General features: G+C 39.3%; 1 protein-coding gene across 1 annotated transcript in view; it reads right to left on the minus strand.

Moving 5' to 3' along the window:
- Positions 1 to 27464, minus strand: part of ITSN2 (intersectin 2) — a 95331-nt gene that overhangs the window by 38546 nt on the left and 29321 nt on the right. The window contains exons 13-21 of the mRNA XM_058184619.1: positions 27213 to 27362; positions 25784 to 25924; positions 22596 to 22680; positions 22218 to 22357; positions 19749 to 19829; positions 7200 to 7336; positions 6600 to 6807; positions 995 to 1087; positions 652 to 830 (exon numbers count right to left, since the gene is read on the minus strand). Of these exons, the coding sequence (XP_058040602.1) occupies positions 652 to 830; positions 995 to 1087; positions 6600 to 6807; positions 7200 to 7336; positions 19749 to 19829; positions 22218 to 22357; positions 22596 to 22680; positions 25784 to 25924; positions 27213 to 27362 (1214 nt within the window). The remainder of the gene's footprint in view (positions 1 to 651; positions 831 to 994; positions 1088 to 6599; positions 6808 to 7199; positions 7337 to 19748; positions 19830 to 22217; positions 22358 to 22595; positions 22681 to 25783; positions 25925 to 27212; positions 27363 to 27464) is intronic.

Below are 27464 nucleotides of genomic sequence, written 5' to 3' on the forward strand. Positions count from 1 at the left end.
CACTAAGCCATCGCGTCTTATATTATGTTGTTATATTATGTCAAATTAAAAATTTGTGATGGTGGTGCATTGACTGTGAAATAGTTTTATTGTATTGTATTATCTATATACAATCTGTAATATCTGTATTGTATTAATGGTTATTTTTTAATCTCAGCTACTGATTACCTATTTGTGTGTGTGTGTGTGTATGTGTGTTAGGTTATTATTCTTAGCCAGCCAGTCACCAAATAAGTTGAATGTCAGCGTTCCAGAAAATTCCTCCTGCAGAAAAGACTCCGAAGCCAACATCTTTCAAAGTTCTTTTACTAGCATAGGTAAACTGGCACAGTCGGATGAAAACCTAAACTGGGGATTCGGATTCCTCCCTCAGCAATTCAAACTCCAAAATCTCCACCCTCATGACCCCTCTGCTGGTCACATGTTCCAATCCTCAACCGTCCCATGTCGAAGCATCACTCTGGCCACCCCTCCTCCAAATGTGAGCCCAGCCTGACCTTGACTAGCAGGAAAAATGTTACATCTAATAGCCCCTTGTACCCTCACCCCCGCTCTCCTACTTTCCCATACCGAAGAAAGTGGCAGCATGTGGAAGCCTTCGGCTTAGTATGGCTTCCAAAGCTGACATTGAATACATAAATTTATATTTACTCTAGAGGAACTGAAGTAGCTGGTACAGTGACTGTAGGAGGAAGTAAGGCTTTCTTGGGAGGTGAAACAGCTTTTTCATTTTCAGGCATTTTCTCTACATAATTGCATGGAAACCAGCCAAAATGTCCTTGAAAATGTCCATATAACCAGCCAGGTTCTCCTTCAGTTTTCTCAGCAACCTGGAAAGAAAAAGAAAAAAATAATCAAATGTAATTTTTTTTAACTTGTTTACAAATATGGTTTAATTCTGCTATGTGTCAGTTGGTGCATTTTGTAAAGAAAAAAACAAAATTATTTGGGGTTAAGTAAATTATTTATTTAGTATTCAAAAATGATAATTTACCTCAATAATATCTCCAGTATGGAAGCTTATCTCATCTTGATTCCTGGCTTCAAATGGGTATAAAGCTCTATAATTCACAAAGCCTACTGATGTCTTGGAGTCAGCAGCACTAACCACATGGCCTGAAGAGTCAAGGAGAAACTATTAATTGATTGCTAGTTCCTGACAAATGCTTTTTCAAAAGTCTATGTCTAGGAAGGTCAGGATTTCTGCAAGCACACAACCGTATCCTCTTGTTTAAATCTTGGGAAGAGCCAAATACACAGGAATCATTACTACTGAAAAGTTGCCATCCCTTTAAGCTTCTATTTTCTAACCAGTGAGGAACAGCAAAAGACACTGTAGACAGCTATCAGAGGTCACGGTAGATCCTATTTAAATGTCTATGTATAACAAAGCCTTTCCATTAATACACAGGAATCTTCTTCTGTGGTAACTACCACTGTTCCATAAAAGTCTCCTATCCTCAGTAGAAGGTTTCGAAGCAAAGAGAAGAGGAAATTAATTTTCTTCCCCAAGATGGCCCCGACGAAGGCTGCCTCGGTGAAATGCTCTCTAATGGTTTCTTTATTTCTAATTGTTCTCTGCGACTCACTACGGATTTCCTGTTGTGGCTCCCGCCCCCGAACCTGGCTCCATGCCTGAAAGTGGCTCGGAGCCGGGCCTGCTGCCAGAAAGTGGCTCGGAGCCGGGCCTGCTGCCAGAAAGTGACTTGGACAGTGAGTGGGAAGGGCCGTCAGGACTTACCGCGGAAGCACCGGCCTCCCTGGCTCAGCTCCAGGAGCCAGAAGCAGGCCAGGTATAAGAGATAACGAGGCCTCCTTCCCCTGACTCTTTCCCCCCCCCAGGCCACACCTGCAGCCCCAGCTGACAGCAATCAGGCTTGGCTGAATCCTAAGTTTCGTAGGCAAGAGAGAAGGGAACAACAGAAGCATTGGAGGAAGTGCTGAGTCATGGAGCCACACCCCACAGGATATAAAAGGCAGCAAGAGCTGGCGTGTCTCTTTGTATCAGGCAAATCCACGGATTGACTAGAGCTGAAGGTTGTGACTCACCAGCGTCTTGGCAGCTAACGAGGGCTCTTGGCAGACGCTGGCTCTTTTGCTGCCAGAGCTGATAAGAGCTGGCTAATTAAGCCATCGTTGGGACGGAGGCGAGGAGGACATAACATTTCCTATTCACGAGACCATCTGCTAAAAACTAAGCAACATTTCTTCAAGGAGCAGCTTTCTTTGATCGCACCCCCGCCTGTCTTTATAAACACGGAGGAGATTCTAACACAGAAGGAGGCAATTCCCACGGAGCCATGGATTACCAAAAAAGGCAAACAACGGAAGCGACGGAATAGAGGTAAACGAGCTGGGATCTTAAACAGATTAAGAAATTGTGTTAAAACTCCTCTGCCTTCAATTTTCCTAACAAATGTATCTTCACTTGCAAATAAGATGGATGAAATACTCCTCTTAAACAAATACTATTCTGATTTTCGCAATTCAGCAGTCCTATGCTTCTCTGAAACCTGGTTAAATGAATCAATTGAAGATAGCAGCCTGAACATTCCAGGGTTTCAGATTGAACGATCAGACAGGATTACAGAAACATCTGGTAAAAAGAAAGGAGGAGGCTTATGCCTATATATTAACAACTACTGGTGTCAAGATTTAAAAGTAATTTACAAATTTTGTGACAACAATTTAGAGACTTTAATTATGAACTGCAAACCATACTATTCGCCTTGTGAATTTTCCTCATTTCTTCTAATTGCTATTTATGTCCCACCACAAGCCTGTGTAAACAAGGCATTACGAACTCTAGCTGACCAAATCATGGAGGCTGAAGCCAAACACCCTGATTCACTGGCCATTATTTTGGGAGATCTAAACGAGACAAACTTAAGGAAAGAGCTACCAAAATATTTTCAGCATGTCAACTGTCCCACCAGAGGCAAGAATACACTAGACCATTGCTACACAACACTAAAAGATGCTAATCGGTCTTTACCAGTGCAGCTGTAGGACACTCTGATCATTGCATGATTCACCTTGTACCTGCTTACAGGCAAAGACTTAAAACCACAAAACCAACAATCAAATCAAGACCTGGACTGAGGAGGCAAAAGTAAAGCTGCAGGCTCTCTTTGACTGCACTGATTGGAAAATTTTTGAAGATACCTTTGCAGACCTGGAGGAATTCACAGATACTGTAACATCATATGTCAGCTTCTGTGAAGACCTATGTGTACCTACAAGGAACTTGCGAATATACAGTAACAACAAACTTTGGTTCACACCTAAACTTAAGCAGCTATGCCCTTCCAAAGAGGAAGCCTACAGAAAAGGTGATAAAATGCTGTACAATCAGGCCAGAAATGTACTAACAAGGGAGATCAGAGCAGCAAAAAGAAGCTACTCTGAAAAGCTAAAGAATCAGTTTTCAGCAAATGAACCAGCAAACATGTGGAAAACTCTTAAAAATATCACTGGCTATGGCAAACCTCCTTCCCAGGCTGAAGGTAATCAACAACTGGCAGATGACCTGAATGAGTTTTACTGCAGGTTTGAAAGGAAACTACAGCCACCTATCTCCACAACCCCCATCTCAGACACACCAACAACAGCCAAGCCTCCTACAACTGACCCCATTTCATTGGGTTCACAACCCCTAGTGATCACAGAAAAGGAAGTGCAGGACCTATTTCACAGACAAAAGCCAGGAAAAGCTCCAGGCCCAGACAAGATAACTCCTTCTTGCTTAAAAGTCTGTGCTGACCAATTGGCCCCCATCTTCACCCATATTTTCAATAAATCACTAGAGATGTGCTATGTTCCTTCTTGCTTCAAACGCTCTACCATCATCCCAGTGCCGAAGAAGCCCACCATCAAGGAACTGAATGACTACAGACCAGTTGCTTTAACATCTGTAGTCATGAAAACTTTTGAAAGGCTAGTGCTTTCCTACTTGAAAACCATCATGGATCCTCTGTTAGACCCCCTTGCAATTTGCATACTGAGCAAATAGATCAACAGATGATGCTGTTAATATGGCTCTGCACTACATCCTACAACATCTTGAGTCTCCAAAGACCTATGAAAGGGTCCTCTTTTTAGACTTTAGTTCAACATTCAATACCATCATTCCAGACACTCTTCTAATTAAGCTAAGCCAGCTACAGGTACTTGAACAGACTTGTAAGTGGATCACAAGCTTCCTAACAAACAGGAAGCAGCAGGTGAAGCTAAGCAAGATCACATCAAATACCTGTACAATTAGCACAGGCTCCCCCCAAGACTGTGTGCTCTCCCCACTTCTCTTCTCTCTGTATTCCAATGACTGCATCTCCAACGATCCATCTGTTAAACTACTGAAGTTCGCAGATGACACAACAGTGATTGGTCTCATTCGAGACAATGATGAATCCGCATATAGACGAGAGGTCGAACTAGCCTTGTGGTGCGACCAAAATAATCTGGAACTGAACACACTCAAAACCGTAGAAATGGTGGTAGACTTTACGAGAAACCCTTCCATGCTTCCACCTCTCACAATACTAGACAACACAATATCAACAATAGAAACCTTTAAATTTCTAGGTTCTATCATATCGCAAGATTTCTGTCCACAAGAAAAACACAGACTTCAGAGGATAATTAGAACTGCAGAAAAAATAATTGCTACCAACCTGCCTTCCATTGAGGACCTGTGTACTGCACGAATCAAGAAGAGGGCTGTGAAAATATTTACAGATCCCTCACATCCTGGACATAAACTGTTTCAACTCCTACCCTCAAAACGACGCTATAGAGCACTGCACACCAGAACAACTAGACACAAGAACAGTTTTTTCCCCGAAGGCCATCACTCTGCTAAACAAATAATTCCCTCAACACTGTCAAACTATTTGCTAAATCTGCACTACTATTAATCTTCTCATTGTTCCCATCACCAATCTCTTTCCACTTATGACTGTATGACTGTAACTTTGTTGCTGGTAATCCTTACGATTTATATTGATATATTGACCATCATTTGTGTTGTAAATGTTGTACCTTGATGAAGGTATCTTTTCTTTTATGTACACTGAGAGCATATGCACCAAGACAAATTCCTTGTGTGTCCAATCACACTTGGCCAATAAAAAATTCTATTCTATTCTATTCTATTCTATTCAAAAACCAGCATCTGCTATCTGACTGGAACATCCATGAGAGGGACTCTTTTGGGGACAGTCCTATCTCAAGAGTGGAAGCCATCTCAGGATCCTAAATGTTGTTTCAAATTACAGAATAATCTAAACTAAACCACTCACTTCTAAAAAAAGAATAGTTACCTTCATTTTTCAGGGCAGACTTAAGATTTCCCTTTGTTTGTTTAAGAACATTTACGTTTTTCTCATTTAAGTGAGAAACAGATTTCTCAGAATCTTGCAAATTAAAAATATCTTTTCTTTTCTTCCCTTCTTCAAATTGTTTAAGTTTCTCCTCAGCTTCTTTTGCAATTTTCTCATGTCTTTTTTTTTCTTCTGCTTTTTGTTTCTGCCTCTGCTGCTCAGGCTCTCTTAGAATTCCTACTTGTTTATTTTGTCTTTCCTCTTCAAATTTCTCTTCTGCTAGTTTTTGTTTCTGGATCTCCCTCTCTCGTGCAATGGCCTCCTCAGCTCTTTGTTTTTCCTCATGGATCTTTTCCTGCATTCGATCTTCTTTCAGACGCTTTTTTCTTTCTTCTTCTTCCTTCCTGATGGTTTCTTGCCACAAGTTCTCCTTTTCCTGTTTTGCTTTTCTTTTGAAAGATAGAAAAGAAACAAACGTAATTATTCTGATATTAGTATTGAAAAGCAAGAATGAGTAGCAAACACCTTGATGCGAACCTTATACCAGCTTTCTTTTCATTGCTTTCTGAAGGTTTTGGGTTCACCTGTATGATGCAGTCTTGGTTATAGCAATATTAATGTGTACTATTCACTGAAATGCATGTATTTTGATGCAGAATGTTAGAAATAAACTTAAGCCCGATTTTAATTTTGTCACAGCAATATAATCAGTAAAGAGTGGTAAATATTAGCATGCATAAGGACTCTCAAAATGCAGTTTCTGCATTTATTGTTGCCTATTAATCGGAAACAAAGAATGAAGGGGCTAGAGGAAAAATTAGGAATACTTTAAACACATTACCGTGTAGTCTCATCTTCTATTCTTTTTTTCAAAGCAAGTTCAGTTCTTTTCTTTCTTCCCTTCTTCAAATTGTTTAAGTTTCTCCTCAGCTTCTTTTGCAATTTTCTCATGTCTTTTTTTTCTTCTGCTTTTGTTTCTGCCTCTGCTGCTCAGGCTCTCTTAGAATTCCTACTTGTTTATTTTGTCTTTCCTCTTCAAATTTCTCTTCTGCTAGTTTTGTTTCTGGATCTCCTCTCTCGTGCAATGGCCTCCTCAGCTCTTTGTTTTCCTCATGGATCTTTTCCTGCATTCGATCTTCTTTCAGACGCTTTTTCTTTCTTCCCTTCTTCAAATTGTTTAAGTTTCTCCTCAGCTTCTTTTGCAATTTTCTCATGTCTTTTTTTTTCTTCTGCTTTTTGTTTCTGCCTCTGCTGCTCAGGCTCTCTTAGAATTCCTACTTGTTTATTTTGTCTTTCCTCTTCAAATTTCTCTTCTGCTAGTTTTTGTTTCTGGATCTCCCTCTCTCGTGCAATGGCCTCCTCAGCTCTTTGTTTTTCCTCATGGATCTTTTCCTGCATTCGATCTTCTTTCAGACGCTTTTTTCTTTCTTCTTCTTCCTTCCTGATGGTTTCTTGCCACAAGTTCTCCTTTTCCTGTTTTGCTTTTCTTTTGAAAGATAGAAAAGAAACAAACGTAATTATTCTGATATTAGTATTGAAAAGCAAGAATGAGTAGCAAACACCTTGATGCGAACCTTATACCAGCTTTCTTTTCATTGCTTTCTGAAGGTTTTGGGTTCACCTGTATGATGCAGTCTTGGTTATAGCAATATTAATGTGTACTATTCACTGAAATGCATGTATTTTGATGCAGAATGTTAGAAATAAACTTAAGCCCGATTTTAATTTTGTCACAGCAATATAATCAGTAAAGAGTGGTAAATATTAGCATGCATAAGGACTCTCAAAATGCAGTTTCTGCATTTATTGTTGCCTATTAATCGGAAACAAAGAATGAAGGGGCTAGAGGAAAAATTAGGAATACTTTAAACACATTACCGTGTAGTCTCATCTTCTATTCTTTTTTTCAAAGCAAGTTCAGTTCTTTTTCTTTCCAGTTCTTGAATTTTTTCATGTTTGATTTTGTGGAGCTGCTCAAGCGCCTTCTGCTGTGTGCAGTAAGTTTCTCTTAGTTCCTATTAAAAAAGCACAAAATTAAGTAAGCAAAAAAGCAAGCAGATTTTAGAGAAGTGATTCCATTTAATATTCTGAATCCAAATGTTCCTGCAAGTTTCCAATCAATCATATAGACCAAGGCAAAATTATTTTAGTTTATTTTTGCTTTTGAGGCCCTCCATACCATTTAAACTGCCCTTTAAAAGTCATTTTTTATGGTTTTACAAATGTGCAGGAAAACTGCTGCAGTGAACACTGTTTTCTAATCACTTATTATGTGCATACCCTACTTTACAAGTCAGATCCAAATTTCTGTGATGACGATGGCAAAAAGTTACATTTCTTCACAACTGCTACAGCCTTGTAGTGATGTCTACAGCAGGGCAAGAGGACTTCTCGGTCTACCTGATATGATACCACGGATACCTGCCAACGCTTTGAAGACTGTATTATTCTATTCTAATCCCTAAACTGTGAGATAATTTTCAACTGCTGAGGCATGAATATTCTGTTATTTCTCTACTAAATTACTTCAGAACTTTGTTTGAAAAGAGTCACAAAAATACTTCAAAAATGTTAAATAACAGCAATATGAAGAGGAGAAAAACTATGTAATTCAAGGTATTAGTTATGACCTATACTGCCCTACATGGCATGGGGCCAGGCTACCTATGGAACTGGCTTTATCCCATTACATCAGCCCATCCCACCTGATTAGGCAGGGAAGGTATGTTGCAGTCTCTTTCTGGGTCTAGGAAGACAGCCTTCTCTGACATGGTCCCCACTCTATGGAATACTCTCTCCCCAGAGGTGAGGCAGGCCCCCATTCCCTGGCCTTCCGAAAAGGAGTTTATTTATTTATTTATTTATTTTGTCATAACAATATATGTAGGTATCATACAAAAAGATTATATAACATATAAACACATATATGGGTAAATATAAGGAGGTATAAGCATATATGTATATAGGAAGAAGAAAAGAAAAACAATAGGACAGGAACAGTAGGCACGTTTTGTGCGCTTATGCACGCCCTTTATGGTCCCCTTAGGAATAGGGTGAGGTCAATAGTAGACAGTTTTTGGTTGAAGATTTTAGGATTATGGGAAGAAACCACAGAGTCAGGTAAAGTATTCCAAGCACTGATGATTCTGTTACAGAAGTCATATTTTCTGCAATCTAGATTAAAGCGGTTGACATTAAGTTTAAATCTATTGGTTGCTCTAGTATTATTGCAATTGAAGCTGAAGTAGTCTTTAACAGGAAGGACATTACAATAGATGATTCTGTGAGTTAAACTTAGGTCTTGTCGTAGGCGACGGAGTTCCAAGTTTTCTAAGCCTAGGATTTCAAGTCTGGTGGGATAAGGTATTTTGTTGTTTTCAGAGGAATGGAGAACTCTTCTTGTAAAATATTTCTGGACACGTTCAATTGTATTGATGTCAGAGATGTGGTGAGGGTTCCAAACAGGCGAGCTGTATTCTAGAATTGGTCTAGCAAATGTTTTATATGCTCTGGTTAGTAGTGTGGTGTTTTTGGAAAAGAAGCTACGCAAGATTAGGTTTACAACTCTTAGAGCTTTTTTTGCTATGTAGTTGCAGTGGGCTTTGGCACTTAGATCATTTGATATGAAAACTACAAAGTCTTTAACAGGGTGGGGGTCATCTGCAAGGTAATGTCCATCAAGTATGTACTTAGTGTTTGGGTTCTTTTTTCCTATATGTAAGACTGAGCATTTGCTGGTTGAGATTTGGAGTTGCCAAGTTTTAGACCAAGCGGTTAGATGATCAAGATCTTTTTGAATGATAGATGTATTGTCTGTGGTGTTAAATAGTTTGACATCGTCAGCAAAGAGAACACAATTATTTGAGATATGGTCACAAAGATCATTAATGTATAGTATGAAGAGTTAAAACATGGCTCTGCAGGCTTGGGTGGGGAGCCCAGAGGAGCAAGCAATCAGGCTTGCGTGGGGAGCCCAGAGGGGCACGCAGCATTTGTTAGTGCCCTCTCTTTGCCTTTATCAACCAATTGTTGAAAATTTTAATTATTCTTGCCTCCTTAAAAATGTGTATAATTTTTCAATTTTTAACTTAAAATTTTAATTCTAAAATTTTAATTTTTATATACTGTTATCATGTTTTATTGTACACTTCCAGAGTCCATCTTTGAGAGAGATGGGTGGTTCAGAAATGTGAAATATAAATAAATAAATAATCTAAAATCTATGAACACCACCTCACCTTCCCAGCTAAGATGAACAGTGCTTCAAGACTATTTACTACATGTTTATTGGTGCAGGAACTGGAGAATTATTATTTTTATTTAATAATGTTCTGCACAGACTAATACATTGACCTTATTTATTAAGGTCAACATGCACATCTTGTGGATCACACACATATCGCTCTCTAAAGATTGCACCAATTGCCAAAACCTCAAGGTGTTAAGGCCTTTCCTACATTTTTGAGAACATTAAATTGTATCAGCAGACATAGAATTGATGTTTCATTTCCATACAATGAAGGGGCTAAGGATGACCGTATGACAGAGTTATTGATATTCTGATTTTTTTAATCGTTTCCAATATCACAAAAATAACACACAAAGTCTCTGAACAAAAACCAGTAGCTGAACTATTCATATCTATTTCCCACTACATTTCTGACCTGTCATCACATTCTTCAATGAACTTTTCAAATGGTTCTTTTCAGTCCCTCACTTTTCTCTAGTAATTATTGAAGAAAAAAAATAAATGAACGTTTTCATATTTGGGTTACATGCTTTGCTGAAATCAGTTAATCTTCAAATCAGGCTTGTTTTGGTTATGTAATATGTTTCACACTCAGCCCCACTGAGTAGACCAGACCAAGAAATTGCTCCTCATTGTCTATTCATGGAACTTGCATATCTTGGTCCAAGTCATTTACTTTACTTGCTACATTCATTAACAACATGCATTTTGTTGGGAGCATTTCTCATCCCATTTTTCCCCTGATTCAATGAGAGCACTATTAATTCTACTTATATTTAAGTAGTTTTCCATATGGTGATGGGAAATTTTCCAAAGCTCCCCCATCAACAAAGAGTGAAAAAAAACTTCAATAACTACTGTATCTACATATTCTTCATAATTTCCATAAATTGTAAACTATAGCACTATAGGTAGTTGGGGATAGAATTACTGGAAGGAATCATAAAAACTTTGGTGTGAAACACCAATGTGTAAGAAGGCTCCTCAAAGATTCTCAAGACCTTTTGGTATCTTACGTCTTGTCTGAATAATGAGAGGCTCTTTGTAAATAATCTTATTTTATTCAGTGTTAGAAAGTTGCATGCCAATTACCTGAGTTGGGTGAAATGCCTGTTCTGGCTGAGTCACTTTCTTGCAATTACCTTTTATACTGACATAACAATACCATTGTTAAATTGAGTACAGAACATTAGACTCTTCTAGTACACATCAGCCGTATGATTATCAAGTAACTTTATTATACTATTAGACATTATCAGCAAATGTCAAACCAACTGTTAAACAATCAAGATAAATTACAAAATCTGAGAGTTACTAAGGTATAGTAGCTAAGATGCTAGACTAGAAACTAAGACATTGGAGGGAATTTCAGTCCTTCCTTAAGCACAGAAACTGGCTGAATGACTTTGAGCCAGTATCTGTCTCTCAGCCCAATCCACCTGACTGGGTTGTTATAAAGAAAACAGGAAGAAGACACATTATGAATGTCACTTTGAATTGTACAAAATAAAAACAATCTTGTATTTATCCCTTGCTCTTACTTTCATTCCATCGCATCATGCTTTCAAATGGAAAGCTTTAGGTCCAAATCAAATCCCAAGCCAAGTCTTCAAAAACTGTGCTTGCACGTACACAGAGCATTTCTTACATATCCAGCATGTACCTACCTGCCTTTCTCCATCATGCATGTAGGAAAATATAGATTGCTTCCCACCTTCCAAAACTGCTTTGTTGCAGAAACAGTGGAAAGAGGCATTGGTTCTTGCCTGACACACACCTTCTCATTGAGTGGAGACAGCAGCCAAGAATGGGTTGTGCTCTGTTCAGACGGAGGACTGAGCCTGTGCAAAGTTGTTAAGTCCTGCCCTTGTTGCCAGGGACTCCCAGCTTACGGCGAAGACGAAGAAACAGACTTGATGTGTTAGAATAAGGTAAGAAATAGAAAGAAGGAAAGATAGACCAGACAGCAAGGGAGGGGCTGGCTGCTGTCTCCACTCAACAAGAAGGTGCGTGTTAGGCAAGAACCAATGCCCCTTCTCCGTACTGGTGGAGACAGCAGCCAAGAATAGGACATACCCAAGCTTACTGTCCCAAACTACGGGTGGGCCCTAGTCTGGTCTTGGGACTCCCCACTGGTATGAATCAGTGGTGGGATTCAAATAATTTAACAACCGGTTCTCTGCCCTAATGATTTCTTCCAACAACCAGTTCACCAAACTGCTCAGAAAGTTAACAACCGGTTCTCCCGAAGTGGTGCGAACTGGCTGAATCCCACCACTGGTATGAACCCTTTGCAATACTCTGCGGCCAAATGCTGCCTCAGCGGAGGCGAACTGATCTATTTTGTAATGCTTGATAAAGGGTGAAGGGGAAGTCTAGGTAGCTGCTCTGCATATTTCAAGCAAGGATGCCTGAGTGGCCCATGCTGCTGATGTAGCTGCGCTGTGGGTAGAATGCGCCATTAAATGAGTAGGCTGAGGCAGAGAACGCAGTTTGTAAGCCTTGGCTATGGTCTGACGAATCCACCAGCTGATGGTGGATGGAGTAACTCGAGAACCCAAGGAGACTGGTGTAAAGGAAACAAATAAGGACTCTGTGCGGTGGAGGTCCTTAGTTCTCTTCAGGTAGATACGAAGTGCTCGGCGGACATCCAGGGAATGCCATTGCCTTTCCAAAGTGTGGGCTGGGTTAGGGCAAATGTTGGGAAGAATCAGTTCCTGCATTCGATGGAATAGAGTATTGATTTTGGGGATGAAAGATGGATAGAGGCAAAGAACCACACGGTTGGTATGGAAAACACACCGGTCACTGTGGATGGAGAGGGCGGCAATCTCCAAAATTCTCCTGGCAGAAGTGATTGCCACCAAGAAGGCGACAAGCATAGACTGGTCGTCCGTAAAGGCTCATCTGGCACTCCTGTAAGAGAATTCAGGACAATAAGAGATCCCAGATGGGATACCTATGCACGACAGGGGGGCATAAGTTAGTAGCCCCTTTCAGAAATTGCCACATTGTGGGAAGCTGGCATAATGAAGAAAGCGATCCACAAGTCAGGACAGAAGATAACGCTGCCACCTGCCGCCAAATAGTGTTGGGCGAGAGACCGCGGTCGAGTCCATCCTGAAGGAAGTCTAGGATCTGGGCGATTGATCACAGCAGAGGATTAATTGATGCCCAGTCACACCACAAACAAAAGGCCCATCAAGTGGCCGAATAAATACATTCTGTGGCCGGCCTTCGAGAAGCCTGGATAGCCTGGATAACCCTGGAAGAAAGGTGGGCTCCACTCAGAGTGTGCCGTTCAAGTACCAGGCAGTCAGTTGGAGCCACTGAGGATCCAGGTGAACCAATGACCCCTGGCTGAGGGGAGCGACAGTCTGAGGAATCCTCCAGGGCGGCGCTATGGACAGAGTCTTGAGGTCTGCGAACCAAGCCCATCATGGCCAATGCGGTACGACAAGAATGACCTCCGCCTTCTCTTGCAGGATCTTCTGCACCACCTTTGAAATGAGCGGCAGAGGGGGAAATGCATAAAGCAGGCCCCAAGGTCATGGACTCCAGAGCGCGTCCACGCCCTCTGCACGCAGATCTGGAAAGCAGGCATGAAAGCGCAGAAGTTGAGCATTCTCCGGGGTAGCAAATAAATCCACTTCCAGAAGGCTGAAGCAGTCATACATCTGTTGGAAGATGGACGGGTGCAGGTGCCACTCTGCATGGCCAATGGTTTGATGGCTTAGCCAGTCCGCCTGCACATTGGATATCCCGGAGATGTGTTGCGCCTTCAGTGAGCGCAAGTGGTGTTCTGCCCAAATGGAGAATGCGAGTAGAGGGGTCTAAGCGACTTTTTTCCAAGTTTAGCGAAAAGCCGTGCTCCTGGAGACAGGAAATAGTTACCTGTAGGTCCTCGATAGAGGGATGCCTTGACGAGGACTGGATCAAAATATCATCCGGGTAATATTGAACATGGACAGGGATGGCCCAAAGATGGGCTGCCAAGATGACTAGTACCTTAGTAAAGGTACGGGGAGCAGAAGAAAGGCCAAAGGATAATGCCCAGTGTTGATAGTGCTTACCAGCATAACAAAAGCTGAGAAATCTACGATGGGATAAACAAATAGGGATGTGTAAATAAGCCTCAGTGAGGTCGACGGAGGTGAGGAAGTCGCCCTTCCTGATGCCAGCTAAAATAGACTGTAAGGACTGCATCTTAAAACGGCAATACACAGTGTATCGGTTCTAAAATATTGTTCCAGAATGACTATTAAATTAGAGAAAAAAACAATATAGTTGATTTAATGTTCAATTGATTAAAATATTTGATTATAAATTGGAAGATAAAATATATGATTAAATAAACTAATGATAAGTAATTGTTGTTTGCACAAAAAATTGTAACTCACCCACCGACACGTATTTGAAATTTGAATGGAAGATGCTTTTATGTTTGTATGTTTTAAAAATAAAAAACATTTTTTTTAAAAAAATGTATTAGTTCAGTCTTTTAAGGTCAAGAATAGGTCTCCACCCACCCGAGGATTTAGGCACGAGAAATAGAAGCGAATAAAACCCACATCCTGCTTGATCCGCAGGTACATGCTGGATTGCTCTGATGTCCAAAAGATGTTGAACTGCCAAGTCCATAAGTATCTGCCGATTACTGTCCTTTGAAATAGGACAGCGGATAAAAAATTCTGGAGGGGTGGAAACGAATTCTAGGGATAGACCAGATCTTATCATATCCCTGACCCAAAAGTTGGAAGTAAGTCAATCCCATCAGTTGGTAAAGAGAGCTAATCTGCCCCCGATGGGAGAATCTGCCCTGCAATTAATGCTGGCGCCGGAACAAACAACTTCCTCCCCCTCGAAAGGGCCGTTGTCCTGAAAATGGTTTACCTTGGGTCGGTCTATCAGGCTGACCTCGCTGTCTAGCTCCAAAGGAGGGTATCACACAGGAATGTGCTGCACCCCCGTCGGATGTTCTAAACTGCGGCCTGCGGTAGGGAGTAAAGTAGTGGAACTCAGAGTTGCGCTGAGCGCTTGGTAATATCTTCCTCTTATCCTTCATCTACACGAGTAGTGGTTCTAAGGCCAGTCCAAATCAGTTGCCTCCCGCAAAGGGAGCCAAGGTGAGGTGCCACTTGTGGCATGCATCCGCAGGCCAGTGTTGGAGTCAAAGCATCCTATGTGTCGCGACCACCACCGCCATGGACTTGGAGGCGAAGCTTGCCAAGTTCAGTGTTGCATCTGCAGAAAATTGGACTGCTGCAATAATTTTATTCAAGTCTTGTTGCAGTCAGGTGTCCTCAGATGGCAACTTGTCGTGAAGTTGTTGAAGCCAAACCAGGGTTGCCCTGTTGAAGAAGAAGGCCGTAGACGCTGTCTGAATCGCCCAAGCTGCTCCTTGATGAACCCGCTGCAAAGATTGATCAGAGCGCCACTCCTCAGGTCATAATCCCTCTTCTGGTTCACCGGCAATGGTGGAATTGAGTAACAACGCAGTGATCGGGGGGTCTACTGAAGGGACCTGGAGAATCGAGGCCAATTCTGGAGCCATATTGGAAAAACGACAGTCCAATGATGAGGGAAGAGGAGCAGAACCTGGAACCGCCCATTGCTTCTGAACTACATTGATAAACATGGGAGGAGAGGGAACCACATCTATTGCCCTATAAGGCTCCAAAAAAGAGGGCCAGAGGGACCTTAGAGGTAGAAGGAACCTCCCCGTCCAGGGGAATCCCCAATGCCTTCAACAACAAGGATTTGAAGACCGCCAGAGGAAACAGGCCAGGAAACGCCAGTTGTTCGGGTAATAGACCTTTATCATCAGAAAGGTCGTGCTCGTGGTGTTGAAACTCCTCCTCACTGGGCGATGGGCAGCCATCATGAGAAGGGTCCGGAGACCCCTGATCCCAAAATGAGTGGAAGTCCTCCACACTTGGGTTGTAATATGACTCAGAAGCCAATGACACAGCAGGGGACAATTGTCTGGCCTGATTTAGAAAGGCTGCTGCCAGACTGTTGGATAGCCCTGGTCAGAAAATCCTGAAAGTTGTCAGGTAGGGAAACCCCATGTTCCATCATGGGTGACCGATTAGGACCCTGGGATGCAGGCTGGGCAGGAGCAACAGGAGGTAGATGTGGGGCCCACAAAACAGTTGCTGGAATAGGCATGGGGCAATCCTGTAAAGACACCTGATCTGAGGTGCCCCCAGGAGATCCTGGTCGAGGGGCTGCAGTGGCTCCCTCCCAGGCACTATCCCTGGACAGAGGTTGCGGAGTAGATTTACTAGCCTTATGACCAATTTTTTGTAAAGCCTGATCCCTGTGGTGTTTATCTCTTAGGGTTGCCTGACTGCATCCTTGGTCAGATTTCTTTTGCAGATGGGAAACAGAGTTACCCTTCTCTTGCACCAGCTGAGTCACGGGCCCAGCCAAAGGTTGATTAGGTTCCGCCACGTCTACATCTGCCGGAGTTGCCCCCTGCTTATTGGGCCTTGGGCATCATGGATCCCAGTAAGGAATCACTATAACTGCAGGAGTATTAGCCAGAAGGCAAGACTCTGAAATTCAGAAGAAACACCAGGGGCTTAACAAAATGACTGCCAAAATGTTATCTTATTCCGCCCAGTTGCCAAAATGGCTGCCACGCTCGTCCTGCAAGCAGAGCGCGAAGCTCTTGGATCAGACAGCCCCTGTGTGAGAAATGGAATTATTCATGGAATTATTCCTGTAAAGAATATAGCCTAAGTAACTCCATATTATACTCTTCCTATAACCTGAGTTAACCTGAGCTATTTTAGCAATGTAAGACATTTAATAAGGGGAAGTTTGTGTAATGCCTGTTCTGAGGAAACAAGCCATAAAATGATGTTTGTACCCTTTAAGCAGGACAGGCTGACCCAAGCAAAATCATGTTCCATTTAATTGTTTCTGTAAATGACATAAGGGAACTCTGATCTCTGGGGGACTTTCCAGAGGAAGAAGATGGTGCTGAATAAGCCAGAATTGTTATGTAATATGTGAAGAACAATGACAGATGGGGGCATTGTAATTGCCCTGTTGATTGTCTGAAAATGTATTTAAACCATGTATTCAGAGCTGTCAGACTTTCTCTCCCTTGCAGAGAACCCTTTTGCAAAAGCTTTTTGATATATATCTTTTTTGAAATAAACCTGCCTTACCATGGTTGCCATTTCCTTTTTATGAGATTTACCATTATTGTATTTCTCACACCCTGGATATATGTGGATTATGGTCAGGGGAGCTGGCAGCGGTCTGATATTTCCTTTGAGAAATAAGACCAGCAATGGAGCGCAAGGCTCCTGAAAGCTGTGTCTGTGCCAGAGGCCTTAAGCCACAATGACTGAGCCACACGATCCACAGTAGCTGGGAAAGCGCTTAATAGGAATAATGCCAAAGAGGGGTCAAACATAGGGGGGAATCTTAAGTAATGCCAACTAAGAAGCAAACTGCTTCTACTCCGTTCAGGCAGCTAGAATAACACGAACGGCTGCCCAAACAGCCCTCAGGGAGTGTCAGGCTCCTGTACCAAAAAGAGGGCCCAAAGCTGTTTGAATAGCCCTCGTGGAGTGCAAGACTCCTGCACCAAAATGGGACTCCAAAATGGCCGCCCGTCACTCATGCCGAAGCTCCTACAATGGCTGCCCGGCAATTTCGGAGCATGAAGCTCCTGTAAACCTCCCCCAGCCAGCCAAAATGCTCCTGTGTTCAGGACGATCTTAAGTCCCCCAGTGAGATCGGCAAGCTGAGGCTCCAGCAGCGGCTTGAAATGGCAAGGCCAAAGCCTCACCACTGAGAAATAAACCTCCCCCCTCCCCGGATCTAAAGAAGGGAAGGGATCAGAAACTACTCACAACACTCAATCAATGAGAAATGGAAAAATTCCAAGGGAAGGAAAGGTGAGGCAACAGCCAGAAATGGAGAGAAATTTCCAACATATCCATCTAGTCTGAGGACTGAGCCGAAAGCTGGGAGACCCTGGCAACAAGGGCTGGACTTAACAACTTTGCACAGGTTCAGTCTTTCATCTGAAAAGAGCACAAGCCATTCCTGGCTGCTGTCTCCACCAATATGGAGAACTATAAGATCCCCCTTCTTTCAAAAATGTCTCTTACCAATGGCACAAGAAAAAAGGACCTGTGTAGCTTAATACAGCCTAGCAAATTTCCCATCCCATTCTAAATAAGCGCACCTCAGGCAAGACACCCTTCCCACAATGCTATAGGCTAGCACAATCCTATCTTATTCTTGTTAAATGGAGTTATCATTCTGAGTCTTCTGGATATACTTTGATACTAAACAGACAGATAGAATATTCTTTCACAAAGACCGGTGATGTTTCTTAATGATCTTGCACCCAGACTAGGTAACATTATCAATGCTAGTGAAGCATTGAAGCACTAGCACTGATAACATTACCTAGTTTGAGTAATGAAACATCAGAAAGTGCCAAAAACCTGCACATTTTGAAAGCAGCCACAAAACTTTAAAACAAACTGGAATTAAAATGCCAGGAAACAAATCCTGTGATGAAAGCAAATGACAACTCTATTCACACATTATATTGACAATATGAGGAATTCATATATTTGTTCATCTTCTTATATAATCTATTTATCAGAAATACTATGCAACATTCCAAAAACAATAAGCTGACCAGTTACTCTGTGAATAGATATAAAGTATGAATATTGGTATTTCTCAGGATACTCTGTGACTGTTCTCAAAGGGATTATTTGTGAACGAATGATTACACAAAGACCAGTTTCATAATGAAAAATGAAAGTCACAATTCACAAAGTTCAACTGGATAATCTATGATTTTAAGCAGATACCAAAGTGTTTTTTTTGTAAAAAGCATTTATTAACATAGAAAAGTTGTACAGCTAATGACAATTATCAACATCACTGTCTGTAAGTCCTGCATTTCAATTCTCCTTGACTTCTCTGTTTTATAATTCCCTTTGTTCTTTTTCAGAATAATATTCAGTGCATGTGTTGAAGCAATCATTTATAAAATCTCATACCATACTATTGTTTTGCTACAAAAGACCAACACTGCTATATTTCCATGTCAATAGCTCTGGAAATGCTTTCTTCTCTTTGATCTAAGGGGAAACTGGAAAAAGATGAAGGCAATATATGGAAGCCTGTATGCAAGTTATCAGAGCAACTGTCATATTGTGATAGTGGAAAAGCCAAACATAGATGGTCCTATATATAGCATGTTCAGCTATATATAGCTGAACATTTTGGTGCGATGGAACTTGGATCCAAAGAGGTAATCAAATGGGTTTCTGAAAATAGTCTAAAGGTGTAATCCATGAGAGAACAAAGATCTTAAATTTTTTACTCTGCAAAATATAAAGCTTGCCTTAGGGATCATCTATTTGGCAGTTGGTTTGTTATAAAAAGCCAAACATATGGGAGAACAATTCAATATGTAATTGGCTCTGTAATTTCACAAGGTTTTTCTCCCAGGTATATATAGTCTTGAGATTTTATGATCTGAATCCAACTTCCTCTGATTTTAGAACTATTGGTATCTAAAAAGAAAGTTGCAGGCCATTTTCTTCAAGTGTAACTCAGAACTCTAGCTAGTTTATTATTTTTTTCTGTCAATGTTCTTGAGGCAAAATCAAGCATATATATTTATCAGTAGATTTTTGTTGGTCTGGGGAGAAGCAGAGATTGTTTTTCACGAAGTTCTTTTTTTTTTTACCATACTTATTCTGGGAATTCTGGCCTTAGACTTTTCCTTTGTTATGAATATAATAGACAAGTATTTTTCTATGGTCAAAATAGAAAAAATAATAACAATCTTGATTACAGATAGGACTTTGTTTCAGATAAACTGGTAATGAGTAGTAATCCATCCACCAAACTCTATGTGAGTTTTAAGGATTTTGCTTAAAAGCAGCAACGTGAGGATTATTCCTACCCTTTCCCATAATTGAAAATATGTAGTTAGTGGACAGAGTTTAAAAGCAAGCAGAAGGCAAATAAAATCTGTTCCTGCAATAGAGCACCAAATTATTGCATAGGAAAATATTTTAAGTGCTATAGAAATGCAAATTATTTTTAAAACACACACACACTCACACACACAAACATGGAAATCATTAGAAGCAAAAAAAGGCCAAAGATTAGAAAATAACCTTAAGTAAGAGGAAGAGGTTGTTGAGACAGCTTAGCAGATACAAAAGGCACTGAAGAATAGAAGCATCCATAGTCTCACACTGTAAGATAAGGCAGATAAAAAGCAGTTAAACGTTTCACTGGGATTGTTGTAAAGGTGGAAAATTTAAGGGTTATGACAAGGCATTGGAATAATTAATCTAGCAATCAGAGTCAACTCTCATCATAGCTACCCATATATTATGTGGAGGGGTGAATGACAGTGAGAGAGACAGAGTCCTCTATAGCCAAAATTAGTAATATTAATGGTTCACAAATAAGATAAGCAATAAACTCTTGTCCTCTGCAACGTTCCTTTTCAGCCATCGCTGCTTCTGATGTATACGCCATTCCATTTCTATTCTCATTTCCTACAATAAGTCAAGCATGCCATAGAATGGATAAACATAACTGGGCGGAGTTTGGGGAATGGGCATTCCTTCAACTGTTGATCTCTTTGATGCTTCTTGCTTGAGATGAAGTGGTGCTATTTTGTAATATAAGGATTGGTACTTGGGGTAGGCATCTTTCTATAGTATTTGCATGTAAGCTCTACAGTGAAAACAGGCATTACAATGGATTTGGCCTCAAAAAAGCAGGATAGTCTTTTATATTTGTTGCTGTACCCCGTGACTTAGACAGAACAGACAGGTCAGGAACTATGGTCCAATCCTCTTGACTACAGCATTTCATGAAACAGATCAAACAGCTGCTCCTTTACAATCTCCTTTCATTTGCTCACAACATATATGAGTCACAGATAGAGCTTCCTTAATGACTACCATGTTTAGTAATCACTCAAAGTTATAACGGTACTGACAAAGTAGTTTTACAATCAGTCTTTCCACTTACGACCATTGCAGCATCCCCACAGTCATGTGATTGCCATTTCGGCACTTTTACATCAGACGAGTGTTTACGACTACTGCAGCATCCCAAAGTTACGGGATCACTAGTCCAAAAAGCAGAGTCAATGGAAAGCAGTAAAATCATAAGTCACAGTCATGTGATGTCTCATTTAACAACTGTGGCAGGAGTGAGGTTGTTAGTCTGTTGCAGTCACATGATTACTTGTTTAATGATTGGCTTGCTTAGTGATAGAACTAAGCAACCCACTTCGTCCTAATTGTAGTCATTAAGCAAGGACTACTTGTAGTTGGCTAGGTTAAGCCTCCAATGTTAATCAGTCACAAGAGAGCTCAAATATGTAACTGAGAAGAGGAAGCTGCTTCTTCCATATCACCTGCCTATGCTGTCCACATAGAGAAGGGAAGAAAACAAGAACATAAAGAATAGAAAGTGATGGCAGCACTGACTTTCCCTTTATTACATTTACAGGCATACTCTGTTGTCTATCAGTTACATGAAAAGGTTTCAGACACAATATTGTTAAGTAGGAAATAACTAATCACTGCACTCCCAAAATTATCTTAAACACAAAAAATTATAGCTTTGCCAGCCAGTCATATTCTAATTAATATGCATGTATATGTATTTAAAATATGTTTTATAATTTAAACACATATGTTGTAATGTAGCAGGGAAGACTGTCACTAAATGATTTATACATCTCATTTGTGCCCAGGATTTGACAGTTGAAGGAGAATTTCAAGTTCTCCATTCATAACCTTTGGCTCTGGAAGAGATTTGAATCATGCTCTCTGTCATGCTGCAATCATGGCTTTTGGGAGGAGATGACAGAAAACAGGTAAGGAAGATTTCAGGTGTAGCTTAAGCCCATGCTTCTCCATTTTGAAAAAACACTTCTATTTTAGGAAAGCGGTTGAGTGGAGAATCTGACATGCAAAGAACATGGAATAGATTCTTCGTTTAGAAGCTTAGTAACTGCAGTTTGTATACATTTTTGGTTTTCTCATCCTTTTCAAGCTTTTTATTTTCTCCATATTTTCCCCTTATCTGCATATTCCCAATTCTCACTATGGTGACATACATTCTGTAGCTGAATGGAAGGAGAATAGATGGTGTAATAGTAACTTCACTTGCACTAAGAAATTGCTTTTATATGTCTTAAATAATTAATGTATTGAGTGAAATAGCTGGCCTTTTGTTCTTATTATATTATATATAAGCTTTTATTAATTAAGAAAAAGAGTATTTGCAAATTTTATTTTCATCTATTTCCCTATGCCAAGGTTCACTTTCAATATTTTAGTGGAGGTTACTTCGAATAATATTAATTTACCCTACAATATGCAAAATAATACCCATGTGAATCTTTGTGTAAATGGGCCAAACTGTAAAATGCTGGTACTAATTCTTTTTAAAATCAAATTGGAGATTTAATGGGCATTTGAGTATCATCAACAAAATGCATTTTTCATGAACAGAAGATAACACACAGGGCTTAATTGGTTGAAGGAACAAATTGGAAAGTTTTGCTAAATGAACAATCTTAGATGCTTAAATAAAAGGCTACAACAAAATTGTACCTTGAGCTGCTTATTAAAAATATCAATTTCTGACAGCTTGGAAGTGGTTTCTTTTTCTAGTGTATCTAGTTGTTCCTGAAGTTTTTGGCATAATTCTTCTTTTTCTAATGATTTCTTCTGCAGCGAATTTAGCTGTGTATCTGCAAATGAAAGACTAAATATTTAATATTTACTTACACATTTTTAATTTTTTGTCATTCACATATCTATATATTGTATTTACTTAATTTACTAATACTGTTGTTACAGTACAAAAAGGAATGGGAAATTTTTCTGTGTGTCTGAAAAGGGGATCTCGTTTTCAGACATACCTCGTGAGGGAGGAAAAAAACTCTTGAATTCTTAAAAACATGTACACATAAGACCAATGATACTTACCAAAACAGTTGCTAATCTTGTAATTTATTTTCTCACTCAACTGTTGTTTCTCAGGAACAAAAGCAATCAGCTTATTCTGATATTCCTGTAGAGTTGAGGGTGATATATTTTAGAAAAGTATTACCAGTATAATATGTTTGACATAATCTGATAATACAAATTAAAACATAGAGGTAAGAAAAAACAGTCCTGCACCCTTTTAGTGGCTTCCAAAGTACCCTCCAAGTGACTATGGCCCAAATTTTCAAAGTTTCTTGAGAAATTAACAGGGTAAAATGGGTTCTTTAAGTATCGGACTCATATCAATTTTGCACCTTAAAACCCCCAATCTGAGAAATGGCCAGTTCCTAAGTATGAATTCTTAAAGTCCTCATATACTATTATAATGATTTCATTTTAGTCATCCCATGATCCCTGAAGCCAAAACATTTCCAAAAATCTGTGTCCTTTGAATGAAACAAAACCAAACCTATTTCTGATGTAGCAGGATATATTCTGGTATGGAGAATATATCTCCAATAATAAAAAAAAAGTGAGAAAAGAGTAATAATGTAAGTCAAGGGTCAGTAATCCTTATATACGGAATGTATCATTTAAAAAATTCTGCATCATGAATGGATAAATGAAATCACCAACATTTCATGACACCCTGTCAAACAATGTCTTTGCTTTGTGATGTTGGTCAGATAAAAGACATTATGTCCACTACCCCATTTACAACAAAATGAGGACCAAATTATTGATGGTAAGTGAACTCAAGGGCTCAGATCTTGAAAACTCTTCTTGTAGATTGGTTCTCAATTATCAACAACCAAGTTGCTACTTTTGCTCTGCTGCCATTTAAACTTAGAAATACTTAATTTCTTAGTTGTAGCTCTGGTTTATCTTGCTATAATCTTTTTACATCTAATACTCTTTTTATTTTACAGTACTATATTTTACATCACTACTGTTTTATTGTTTTTTATGGCATGGTATATGTAATTATCTATAGTTACAAGAATAAATTTACTTACTAACTTTTCATGAGTTAAGCATGTATTAACAAAGAATTTTTGGAAGATTGGGATATCTCACATATCTATCCATTTTTTCTAACATTTTCTTTTAATGCTGCAGAAGGCCAAACAAAGCAGGCAATCCTGCTTTAGAAAACAGTATGCCAAAACAAGCTCCAATGCCCTGCCACATGCCAACACAGATGTACATACACAAATAATGAGCTTTAGGGCATATATTCTATACTTTAAACTAATTTTGACACATTTTAAAATGTTCTCTTCAATATCTAGCCCCATTCATCTGGGCAAGATCAAGGAAGCAGGAACTACATACATTTCAGTAAGTCATTTTTAATTTAGTTTGGAGTAAATACTGAATCTTAGAAGCTATAAGAAAAATTTCCAATCTTCATTCATAGTGAGTTCATTAAAGCAAAGTTTCTTTGAATAATTTGAAAAGCTTCTTTCCAGGTTTCTTGTCTCTAGGATTGAGTTTATGAGATAAACCTCCAAATAATTTGTCTTCTGCTTTTGATTTTTTGTGTCTTCCCTTGTTCCGTTTTCTTTTCCAATTTCATCACAATCTCTCACATTTGTCAACAAAAGAAAATGTTCACTTAGTTGTAATTAGGTATAAAGACTAATGAATAAGAAGGAATGCTTGATGTGCGTTGGTAGCAGTATGTATGTGTGATACTATTGTATGCAGATAATGCCATGTTGCCGGCTGAGAATCTTAATGGTTTTTAACAAATATGACATAATTACATGATGTGATAATTCTCAGAGACTAGAGCTTGTATTTAATAGAGAAATCACATGAACACAAGTTGTACACAAATGCTGACAATTTAGATCAAAAGAGTGAACTTATGTATCTTGGTAGAATGTTAATTAATAATGGCACAATGGATGAAAAAAATGATTTCTTCTTTTATCTAACCTCCTGCTTTAATTTCTTTTGAGTACCATTTCTTACTCCTTTTTTGCAGTTTGCTTAATATTGCTTACCCCCCAAAAAATAAATGAGTACCATTTCGGTAGGTATCATACATAGGTATAACTCATGGGAACACAAAAGGAGGTCCCAACTGGGCATCCCCCAAGCAACAGTGATGTCACTGGCAAATCCTTTCACCATGGAAGCACTTTGATGCTTCTGACATAGAAGTATTAGCATTACCGCAAAAAAGAGCAGCATTATACATAAGTGTGGGTACACTCACACACTTGTCTATACATCTCTCTCATTTGCTACATTAGTTCGCCACCCTTCACCATATGAACTATATATTTAATCTCTCTACCTCTACCTATCCAGTCCCAACTAAAATAATTTTTCTTTGTGCTTTCTGCAGTTTTCTTCACATGGTTTTACAGAGTGGTTTGCCATTGCCTCCTTCCTAGGGCTGAAATAAAGTGACTGGCCCAATGTCACCAGCTGGCTTTGTACCTATGGCTGGATCACTATCTCCTGGTTTCTAGCCTGGTGCTATACTATATCAAAGTGACTCTCAAAAATCTTATAGCATATTTTTTTAAAAATAATAATAATGGTTGTGCTATATTTTTGCTTTCCTTATTTGCTTTGTATAGTTTTTGTGGTTATGATCTGCATTCATGAAAGGACAACAAATACATCTCTTTAAAATCTTAAAATTGTCATATTCAACTTCTTTGTTAAGAAAGCTGGATAAACACTCCTGCTTAGGAAGGATCCTTAGGAGCCTCTGGTACCTTCTGGACTTAGGGCTGATTAGCAGTGATTCATATTGTTCCCGCTCTGTAGAACGTCGCTCTCTGTGTGCTTGAAGCAGCAGTCAGAGATCAGGAATCATAAGAACCTAAATTGTCAGGCTTCTCAAACATTTTGTATTAGCACTGAGAATAGGAATGAGGAACCTGCTGCCCAGAACCTAATTTCAAAGAAGGTGCAAGGCCTCAATTCTGATATTGGACTGCAGTAATCTGTTCCTTCCAGAGAAACGAACTGTGCATATGAAAATGAAAAACCAAAGAGAGAATGGATGGCAGAAAATAGGCAATCTTCTCAAGAAAAACAACAACAAAGAAACTTGGAACACTCAGAGGACTGTAGCCTTAATAGACAAGTTCAATGTTTTTTTTTCTCTGCATTGACTGTCATTTTGTGGGAATGAATTCCAGACTTATCAAAACGTCACATACTTGAAGCTGTTGTTCCAACTGCTTGATTTCAATAATTCCCATATCACATTTCTTTTCTAGATTGGCAAACTCATTTTTATGCTTTTGTTTTCTGTTACAAACATCTTCTAGTCTTCCAGAGATCTGATGGTGTTTGTCATTCTGTATTAATAAATATTTTAAACATTACATCAATAAAATACACAAATTTCTTGACCTACAATTATTCATTACTTATTTAGGATTTAATCCAAACTCTGGCATGTGTTATTGAGACTTGGCTAAGTAAAAAGACTTCTCTTAGAGTTCTGTCTAGTGAGTTCCTCCACTGAAAGACTACATGCTGGGCAACTTGGATAGGCAGTAGGATGGATATGCTATACATGAATGCAATGACCAGATGCTCCATTTAGCAATTCATTAATTCTGAATATAAGTTAGCTACTTACTGGGACAATGCAGGGATTCTGTTGGTATACTATCCACTCTTTTGTAACTATATTACTCTTTCTAGCAAGGCAATCTCAGGGACAATTTGGACTATCTTTACTGGATGGTCAGTATTTTATATCCCCAATGCAACTATACAATTATCCCAATTAGGATTTGGATTGCAAGGAACTGGATGATTTATTAAGGCAATCTATTCTAAGCATCTGCCAGATCACTGTTTAGTGAATGACTTAAAACTGATTTTTCTACCACTTCTTGTAGGCAAAACTGTAAAACTCTCACCAATCTATGAAAGACAAAAAGTATGTAGGTGATTTACTTCTGGGCTAATCCCATGCTATAAAATATATTTCTTTTGGCACTCTTCTCTCCACTTCAGCCATGGTTTTTAAGGTGAACTGGCAATTTCAGTTGTTTTTAAGTGGGAGAGTGTAAATTGAATAATACAAGAAATAACATCACATTGCTTCAAAGGTAAGTGTTATTGAAATGAATAAATAAAACATAATTGAAGAAATACTAACCAAGGTATTCCCCTCCTACACAGTTACTACTCGTGTTTCCCTGAAAATAAGACTGAGTCTTATACTAATTTTTGCTCCATAAGATGTATTAGGGCTTATTTTGGGGAAAATACAGTACTAAATGCGCCTGTCTTAACTGGGGGTTATTTTTGGGGTAGGGCTTACATTACGAGCATCCTGAAAAACCATGCTAGGGCTTATTTTCTGGGAAACAGGGTATATAGTTTCATACAGCTAAAAGCTTCTTCAAATCTTCTGATGCTGTCCTTTAGTTGTTTTGTCTCTATAAATGACTACTCTTAACTTCAGTATGAGAAGTGAGGAAATGGCATCATAGAAGCAAAAATAAATTCTACAATTTATTTACAATTAAAGCATTTAGACAAAAGATATGTAGAAGTCAGGGGAAAACAACTGAGTTAAAACAGAATGTTTAATTGTAATGCTATACTTTTGTGCAGTATGTGACTCACCAGTGCATCTAGTTCAAGATTAAGACTCTTTTTTTTAGAAGATAACTTCACAATTTCCTCTTGTTCTCTATTACGTTGATTAAGAAGGTCTTGACGACGAATCCTTTCCCATTCAAGCCGTCTTTGACGCTCGAGTTCTTGTTTAGCTGCCTGAAAATAAAACACCTAAACTTTCAGCTTCAATGCTTCTGCAATAATAGAATAATTAATAATATTGTATTCATTTATTGTTTTCATTGAAGACAGTAACTC

The sequence above is a fragment of the Ahaetulla prasina genome, chromosome 1, assembly GCF_028640845.1.
Source record: "Ahaetulla prasina isolate Xishuangbanna chromosome 1, ASM2864084v1, whole genome shotgun sequence".
In the NCBI taxonomy this organism is placed as follows: Eukaryota; Metazoa; Chordata; class Lepidosauria; order Squamata; family Colubridae; genus Ahaetulla; species Ahaetulla prasina.